General features: G+C 39.8%; 1 protein-coding gene across 1 annotated transcript in view; it reads right to left on the bottom strand.

The window, feature by feature from the left end:
- The window catches only part of MTRF1 (mitochondrial translation release factor 1), a 72,348-nt gene that overhangs the window by 15,867 nt on the left and 46,337 nt on the right, over window positions 1–10,144 (bottom strand). The window contains exon 8 of the mRNA XM_007948180.2: window positions 5,316–5,452. Coding sequence (XP_007946371.1) covers window positions 5,316–5,452 — 137 coding nt within the window. The remainder of the gene's footprint in view (window positions 1–5,315; window positions 5,453–10,144) is intronic.

Genomic DNA, 10,144 nt, shown 5'->3' with positions numbered 1-10,144 from the left:
AAAAAAAAAAAAAGACTGTCCTGAAGTACATTGCTGTCAGTGATAGGATAATATCCATACGCCTACAAGGAACACCAGTTAATATGACTATTATTCAAGTTTATGCACCAACTACAAATCAGCTTCTGCAGTCTGAAATTGACTGAACATACAATCAGGATGTGTTAATTATCACTGGTGACTGGAATGCAAAAGTTGGAAACAAAGAAGAATTGCCGGTAGTTGTTAAATTTGGCCTTGGTGACAGAAATGATGCTGGAAATCACATGACAGAATTTTGCAAGACCAATGACTTATTCATTGCATATACCTTTTATCAACAACACAAACGGTGGCTACACATGTGGACTTCGCCAGATGGAATACACAGGAATCAGATTGACTATATCTGTGGTAAGAGGCTATGGAAAAGCTCAATATCTTCAGCCAAAACCAGGCCAGAAGCTGATTGTGGAAAGACCATCCAACTGCTCATATGAAAGCTTAACTTGAAGTTAAAGACAGTTAAAACAAGCCCAAGAAGCAAAATATGATCTTGAATAGATCCCTCCTGAATTTAGAGACCATCTAAAGAAGAGATTTGATGCATTCAACACCAATGACCAAAAACCAGGATTGTGGGATAACATCAAGAACATCATCCATGAAGAAAGCAAGAGGTCATTAAAAAGATGAGACAAGAAGAAAAGACCAAAATGGATGACAGAAGAGACTCTGAAATTTGCCCTTGAGAGAAGAGTAGCTAAAGCAAATGGAAGAAATGACAAGATGAAAGAGCTGAACAGAAGATTTCAAAGAGCAGCTCAAGCAGACAAAGCCAATTACTATAATGAAATGTGCAAAGACTTGGAGTTAGAAAACCAAAAGGGAAGAACACACTCGGCATTTCTCAAGCTGAAAGAACTGAAGAAAAAACGTAAGCCTCGAATTGCAATATTGAAAGATTCCATGGGCAGTATATTGAATGATGGAGGAAACATCAAAAGAAGATGGATAGAATACACAAAGTCACTGTACCAAAAAGAACTGATAGATGATCATCCATTTCAGGAGGTGGTATATGATCAGGAAGCAATGGTATTGAAGGAAGAAGTCAAAGCTGCACTGAAGGAATTGGTGAAAAGCAAGGGTCCAGGAATTGATGGAATACCCAATGAGATATTTCAACAAATGGATGCCCCACTGGAGGCACTCCTCAGTTATGCCAAGAGATTTGGAAAATAGCTACCTGGCCAACTAACTGGAAGAGATCCATATTTGTACCCATTCTAAAGAAAGGTGATCCCACACAATTTGGAAATTATCGAACAATATCATTAATATTGCATGCAAGTAAAATCTTACTAAAGATAATTCAAAAACGGTTGCAGCAGTATATTGACAGAGAACTTCCAGAGATGTAAGCTGGATTCAGAAGAGGACATAGAAACAAGGGATATCAGCTGCTGTCAGATGGATCCTGGCTCAAAGCAAAGAATATCAGAAAGATGTTTACTTGTGTTTTATTGATTATGCAAAGGCATTTTGATTGTGTGGATCATACCAAATTGTGGATAACACTGAGAAGAATGGGAATTCTCAAACACTTGATTGTGCTCATGAGAAACCTGTACATTGACCAGGAGGCTATTGTTTGAACAGAACAAGGGGACACTGCAAGGGGTTTAAAATCAAGAAGGGAGTGCGTCAGGGTTGTATCCTTTTACCATACTTATTCAATCTGTATGCCGAGCAAATAATCCAAGAAGCTGGGCTATATGAAGAAGAACATGGCATCAAGATTGGAGAAGAATCATTAACAACCTGTGATATGGTGATGACACAACCCTGCTTGCTGAAAGTGAGGATGACTTGAGGCACTTACTGATGAAGATTGAATAATACAGTCTGCAGTATGGATTACAGCTCAATATAAAGAAAACAAAAATCCTCACAACTGGACCTATAAGCAGCATCACAATAAATGGAGAAAAGATTGAAGTTGTCAAAGATTTCACATTGCTTGGTTCTACAATCAATGCCAAAAGAAGCAGCAGTAAGGACATTAGCTGATGTATAGCACCAGACAAATTGGCTACAAGGGACCTCTTTCAAGTGCTGAGGAGCGAGGATGTCACCTTGAGGACTAAGGTGCACCTGACACAAGCCATGATATTTCCAATCACCTCGTATGCATGTGAGAGCTGGACAATGAATAAGGAAGACTGAGAAAGAATTGATGCTTCTGAGTTGTGGTGCTGGCGAAGAATGCTGAAAGTACCATGGACTGCTAAAAGAACTAACAGATCTGTCCTGAAGGAAGTGCAGCCGGAATGCTCCTTGGAAGCAAGAATGGCCAGACTTCTCACCTACTTTGGTCATGTTGTCAGAAGGGACCATTTCCTGGAGAAGGATGTCATGCATGGTAAGGTGGAGGGTCAACAAAAGAGGGGAAGGCCCTCATGAGATGGACTGACACAGTGGCTGCGACGATGGGCTCAATTATAGCAAGGATCATGGAGCTGGTGTGGGACCAGGCTGTGTTTCGTTCTGCTGTACATAAGGTTGCTATGAGTTGGACACAACTCAATGGCACCTAACAACAAGAAAGGAAATGGAAGAAATGACAAGATAAAAGAGCTGAACAGATTTCAAAGAGCAGGTTGAGAAGACAAAGTCAATTATTATAATGAAATATGTAAACACCTGGAGTTAGAAAACCAAAAGGGAAGAATATGCTCAGCATTTGTCATGCTGAAAGAACTGACGAAAAAATTCAAGCCATGAGTTGCAATACTGTAAGTTTCCATGGGCAAAATACTGAATGATGCAGGAAACATCAAAAGAAGATGAAAGGAATATACAGAATCACTGTACCAAAAAGAATTGGTTGATGTTCATCCATTTCAGAAAGCAGCATATGGTCAAGAACTGATGGTACTGAAGGAAGAAGTCAAAGCTGTACTGAAAGAACTGGTAAAAAGCAAGGCTCCAGGAACTGACAGAATTCCCATTGAGATGTTTCAACAAATGGATGCTGAGCTGGAGGCACTTATTCGTCTATGCCAAGAAATCTGGAAGACAGCTACCTGGCCAACTGAGTGGAAGAGATCCATATTTGTACCTATTCCAAAGAAAGATGATCCCACAGAATGTGGAAATTATTGAATATCATTAATATCACATGCAAGTAAAATCATGCTGAAGATAAATAAAAAATGTTTGCAGTAATATAATGACAGGGAACTTCCAGAAATGCAAGGTGGATTCAGAAGAGGACGTGGAACAAGGGACATCATTGCTGATGTCAGATGGCTCTTGGCCAAAAGCAAAGAATACCAGAAAGATGTTTACTTGTGTTTTATTCACTATGCAAAAGCACTGAACTGTGTGAATCATACCAAATGATGGATAACATTGAGAAAAATGGGAATTCCAGAACTCTTAACTGTCCTCATGAAAAGCCTGTACCTAGACCAGGAAGCTGTCATTCGAACAGAACAAGGGGATACTGCATGGTTTAAAATCAAGAAAGGAGTGCATCAGGGTCTCATCCTTTCACCATACTTATTCAATCTGCATGCTGAGCAAATAATCCAAGAAACTGGACTACATTAAGAACACAGCCCCAGGATTATTAACAATCTGTGACATGCAGATGACATAATCTTGTTTACTGAAGGTGAAAATGACTTGAAGCTCTTACTGATGAAGATTAAAGACTATAGTCTACAGTATGGATTACACTTCAATATAAAGAAAACAAAAATCCTCACAACTGGACCAATAAGCAACATCACGATAAATGGGGAAAAGACTGAAGTTGTCAAAGATTTCATATTGCTTGGTTCCACAATCAACATCAATGGAAGCAGCAGTTAAGAAATCAGATGACATACTGTACTGGGCAAATCTGCTGCCTAGATTTAAATCTTTAAAGTACCGAAGAGCAAAAATGTCTCTTTGAAGATGAAGGTGCGCTAAACCCAAGCCAAGGTGTTTTCAATAACCTCATATTCATGTGAAAGCTGGACAATGAATAAGGAAAACTGACGAAGAGTTGATGCTTTTGAGTTGCGGTGTTAGTGAAGAATACTTAAGGTACCATAGACTGCCAGAAGAACTAACAAGTTGGTCTTGGAGGAAGTGTAGCTAGAATGCTCCTTGGAAATGAGAATGGCCAGACTTCGTCTCACCTACTTTGGTCATGTTTTCAGAAGGGACCATTCCCTGGAGAAGGATATCATTCTTGGTAAAGTGAAGGGTCAGTGCAAAAGGGCTCATCCCTCAACAAGATGGACTCACAGTGGCTGCAATAATGGACCCAGGTATAACAAGCATTGTTAGGCTGGTACAGGACTGGGCAGTGTTTTGGTCTGTTGTACAGAGGGTTGCTGTAAGTCAGAGCCGACTCAATAGCACCTAACAACAACAATATGCATATAATTCAAAATTCAAACTGTAAAAAGGAGTATACTGTTGTTAATTGCTGTCGAATCGATTCCAACTCACAGAAAATCCATGTGTGCAGAACAGAACTGTGCTATAGGGTTTTCAAAGCTGTGACCTTTTGAAAGCAGATCACCAGGCCTGTCTTCTTATAGGTTTGAATCATCAACCTTCTGCCTGCTGGTTGAGTGCTTAACCATTTGCCCCACCAAGTGAAAGATAAATCTCCCACCTCTCCCTGGTTCCCAGACTCCATCAGTTACAATCACTGTAACCAGTTTCTTCCAATGCCATTTATTTTTAATCTCACATAAAATGGTAATAATAAACATAAAAATTTTAAATTAAAAATCTAAAAACTTCTTCATTTCCAGAAAATTATTATCATTATTATTATTTTGAACCAACTTCCTCCTAAGACAGGTAGGCTATAAGGCTATAACCACAGTTAAGCAAAACCAAAAAAAAAAAAAAACTACCGCTGTTGAGTCAGATCTGACTCACAGTGGGTTTCCGAGGCATTATCTCCATGGAAGTAGATTGCCCAATCTTCCTTCTAAGGAGTAGCTGCTGGATTTGAACCGCCAGCGTTCTGGTTAGCAGTCAAATGCCTTAGGCACTATGCCACCAGAGCTCCTACTAGAAGCAACAACTGGGAAATAATTTTTAGTTTTTATACATCTCACCTATTCATTTGCATACTGGCATGCCCAAATGTAGCCAGAATGTGTCAATGCATATGCATATAAGTGATTTCTATGTACAAACGAGCATATTTCCCAATGCTGTAAGACATTTACACTCAAACAGGAGCAAACACTACATTTTCTACATAGCACAATGACTTTTTGTATCATTATTGAATTATTACACTAAATTAATCTTACCTGCAGTTTCCTAACACTTTGTTGTTGGCACTTGTCTTTCTCAACAATCTGCTGGTAGAGTTTAGCTCTCAGCACACGCAAGGCTATTTCCTTATTTTTTATCTGTGACCGTTCTTGCTGGCATTCTACTACTAGCCCTGAAAAATGAGAGAGATCAAGGGTAAACTAAAGCCTCCACAGGCCTTAATACAGAACTGAGGAACATGTTAAAAGGGAAAGGTTAATCAGACAAAGATTGCAAAGGAAAAATATGATTTGGCTATCTCACATGTGAGAAACCACACATGGGGTATGATGGTAATAGCTGCAGATGGTAAGGTTGCTGGGATCCTGATGCAGCCCCCAGATGAGAAGGTGAGCAGCGTCACATGCAGATGGGTATGCACATTCCATCCCCAGAGCTCAGCCTCTCCCTCCCAGCTCTTCCAGACGCTTCTGCAGCTGAACCAGCAGGCCAGTGGCACCTGTCTATGATGCTGCTCCCTTATCTGACCCACTCTAGCATTCCTCCTTTAAGTCACACATACACACACAGGTAGTTTTAAAAAATTACTTCATATAAAGAAACCAATGGAAAGGAGCTACTGAAAATCTTAAAAAGAAGAGTGTATAGTGAGTATGTTTCTGAGTTCTCTTCAGTTCTAAATTCAGCTTATCAAACACATCTTGCCACACAAATTTTGGCAAGCCAACCCTGGATTTGGGTGGGTTTGGCTCACCTTCCAATCCTGCTCCCAAGTTTGTTACAAGAAAAAGGCACTTTATTTCTGAACAACAACAAATTCCTGTTAGCTTAAACCAATTGCACTGATAGCAGTTAATATTTTGCCAGAGTTTAATCTGTAAAATTCTACTCTCAAATTATCTAAATAAGCTACACTGTATATATCTGCTACTGCTACTACTCCAATTAGAGTCTATAGGTTTCACCTCTTATTACTGTAAACTTATTTCTTAACAGCCTTACTGCAGTCACAAGGATGGACTGGGGTTACTTGTCTCCATCTTCCATGTATTTGCCTGGAGAACTCTTGAATTTGGTATTTTCCTTTCACTGCCCAGAAGAGTATGCAAATTTGTTTCAAGATGGCTAAACTTTCATGACCTTACCTCCAAATTCCTCTTCCTATTAGCTGCCACCTATTCATTTTTGCCTAGGCACCTTCTATCTATTCATATCTACTGGTTCAGATCAGAACGTTTACCCTAAAACTGTTACTCAACAGATCAGTAATTCCTGTGGGAATAGCTTGATTACACATTTTAATACATATCCTGTAAGGTTGGGCAATCCTACTTCTGTAGTGATACTGCCTCGGAAACCCAAGGAGGGGTCGCTATGAGTCGGGGCCGACTCGACGGCACATAACAACAACAACAACAACGTTGTTGTTGTTACGTGCCGTCGAGTCGGCCCCGACTCATAGCCCCTCTCTGGGTTTCCGAGGCGGTATCACTATGGAAGTAGATTGCCCAACCTCCCTATAGAGGCATATTAATTGTAAGAGTAGTTTCGTAGAGATGCCGCCTCAGAAACCAAAGGAGGGTCACTATGAGTCGAAACCGACTTGACAGCAGTTGAGTTGTTTTTTTTTCTCCCAAGAAAAAAAGATTTGGGAAAGAAAAAGCTATGTTGAGTTAGAAGAGCTGTTGAAACCAGAAGATCCTGGGCTTGGTAGAAATTTTATAAAAAGATTTTAGGGAAAATACATTTTATCACTGTTTCAACACTGAACAGAAGATTCCAAACTTCTAAGCAGCAACTGGGAGTTGTGATGGCATAGTGCCTAAGGCATTTGACTGCTAACTAGAAGGCTGGCAGTTCAAACTCACCAGCTACTCCTCGGAAGGAAAATTGAGCAATCTACTTCCGTAGTGATACTGCCTCGGAAACCCAAGGAGGGGTCTCTATGAATTGGATCTGATTCGATGACAGTGAGTTTGGTTTTTTTTGGGAAGCAGCAACTGGCTAATACAAAGTGGGCATTTAATATATATTCGCTGAATAATTAAACACAATATTTAAAAGATTTGCTGTTATAAGAGAACAAAAATATAGTATTTCATAGATTCTATAAATCACATTTCCCACATTTTAGCAACTCTTAGTTAGGATATATCTTACAATCACTGGCATGTCATAGCTTAATTGCTAGTATTTTTAAAATTTCTTCATGGTAATAAAATAATGATGTACCCTTCAACTGATGGTTTCTTGGATAAGATGAAATGAATTATATGTAACCAAAGGTCAAATAAAAATCCATTAACCTGAGAACAGTGAGAATGTAATAGAGCAGGGAAATTAGATTAATGGAAATGGAACCACCAGAATGGAAATAATGAGAACGTTCATTGTGACATAACTAACCAATGTCACTAAGCAACCTGTACAAAAATCGTTGAATGGGAACCTAAACTCCTGTATAAACCTTCACTGAAAACACAGCTAACTACTGTAAAAAACTAAAAAAGGGCTGTTGTTACGTGCTGTCAAGTCAGTGCCAACTCATGGTGCCCTGTGTACAGAATGATACACTGCCCAGCTGCCAGGCCCACAATCCTTGCTATACTTGAGCCTACTGTTGCAGCCACTATTACTGTCCATCTCGTTCAGGGCCTTCCCCTTTTGCACTGACCCTCCATTTTACCATGCATGATATCCTTCTCCAGGGAATGGTCCCTTCTGACAACATGACCAAAGTAGGTGAGACGAAGTCTGGCCATTCTTGCTTCCAGGGAGCATTCCAGTTACTCTTCTTCCAGGGTGGATTTGTTCATTCTGGCAGTCCATGGTACTTTCAGTATTCTCTGCCAACTCTACAACTCGAAAGCATCAATTCTTCAGTCTCCTTATTCACTGTCCAGCTTTCACATGCATATGAGGTAACTGAAAATACCAAGGTTTGGGTTAGATGCACATTAGTCTTCAAGGAGATATCTTTGCTCTTCAGCACTTTAAAGAGAGCTCTTTTGCAGCAGATTTGCCCAGTGCAATACAACGTCTGATTTTGACTGCTGCTTCCAGTGGAATGATTATGAAACCAAGCAATATGAAATGTTTGACAACTTCAATCTTTTCTCCATTTATCATGATGCTGCTTATTGGTCCAGTTGTGAGAATTTTTGTTTTCTTTATGTTGAGGTGCAATCCATACTGCAAACTATAGTCTTCAATCTTCACCATTAAGTACTTCAAGTCATCTTTAGCAAGCAAAGTTGTGGCGCCTGCATATCACAGGTTGTGAATGAGTCTTCCTCCAATCCTGATGCCATGTTCAAGTTCATACAGGCCTGAGGCACTCCCTTCCTGATTTTAAAGCATACAATATCTCCTTGTTCTGTTCGAATGATAGCCTCTTGGTCTATGTACAGGTTCCTCATGAGGACAATTAAATGTTCTAGAATTCCCATTCTTCTCAATATTATCCATAATTTGTTATGATCCACACAATTGAATGCTTTTGCATAGTCAATAAAACACAAGTAAACATCTTTCTGGTATTCTTAGCTTGGAGCCAAGATCTATCTGACTTGAGCAATGATATCCCTCGTTCCACGTCCTCTTCTGAATCCTGCTTGCATTTCTGGAAGTTCTCTGTCAATATATTGCTGCAACCATTTCTGTATTACCTTCAGCAATATTTTACTTGCATGCAATATTAACGATATTGTTCGATAATTTCCACATTCTGTAGGATCACCTTTCTTTGGAATGGGTACAAATATGGATCTCTTCCACTCACTTGGCCAGGTAGCTGTCTCCCAAATCTCCTGGCATAGCCAAGTGAGTGCTTCCAGCACAGCATCCATTTGGTGCAACACCTTGATGGGTATTTTGTCAATTCCTGGAGCCTTGTTTTATGCCAATTCCTTCAGTGCAGCTTTTACTTCAACACCACTGGTTCTTGATCATATGCCACCTCCTGAAATGGATGAACATCGACCAATTCTTTTTGGTACAGTGACTCTGTATTCTTTCCATTTTCTTTTGATGTTTCACATATCATTCAATATTGCCCATAGAATCTTTCAATATTGCAACTGTAGGACTGAATTTTTTCTTCAGTTCTTTCAGCTTGAAAAATGCCAAGCATGTTCCTCCATTTTGGTTCTCTAACTCCAGGTCTTTTCACAGTTCATTATAATAACTGACTTTGTTTTCTCAACCTACTCTTTGAAATCTTCTGTGCAACTCTTTCATCTCGTTATCTCTTTCATTTATTTTAGCTACTCTCCATTCAAGAGCAAGTTTCAGAGTCTCTTATGACATCCATTATATATATATATATATATATATATATATTTAAGTTGTGATTTGGGCAAAAGCTTACAGAGAAAATTCACTTTCTATATAGAAGTTCACACACACTGTGTCTTAAGACACTGACTACAATTTACCACAATGCAACAGCTCCCCTCCCACTTCCTCCCGAGTTATCTCTTCCCTGTGTCCATCCCTCCATGCACTCCTGTCCCCCAATCTGTCTCCCTGTGCATAAACAGTCTTTCTTTCTCTCACGACTGTTCTCTCCAAAGAGTGTATCTACCTCAGGTAAAAGTTCAACCCATATTCCTGTCTTTTGTTTGGCTGAAAGCCACAAGTGTGGGTTCAATTCCAGACCTGAAGGGCAGGTAGGGGCCATAGTCTCAGTGGTTCCACCAGGCTCTATGAGAGCCTGGTCTCCCCCTTTTCTCCCCCACAAATGACTTTGAGCTTTGTTCCATATTGTTCTCCCTCTCTATCCAAGATCTCATACATAAATCCTCCTCCAAGCGGCTGACAGTCACAGCCAGGCACCATCTAGTTCTTCTGGTCTCATAGTTGT

The sequence above is a fragment of the Orycteropus afer genome, unplaced genomic scaffold (assembly GCF_000298275.1).
Source record: "Orycteropus afer afer isolate SDZICR_OR568_19922 unplaced genomic scaffold, OryAfe1.0 scaffold00207, whole genome shotgun sequence".
Taxonomy (NCBI): domain Eukaryota; kingdom Metazoa; phylum Chordata; class Mammalia; order Tubulidentata; family Orycteropodidae; genus Orycteropus; species Orycteropus afer.
Note: the sequence above shows the minus strand (reverse complement) of the source record. Positions and strands in the feature narration are given on the sequence as shown.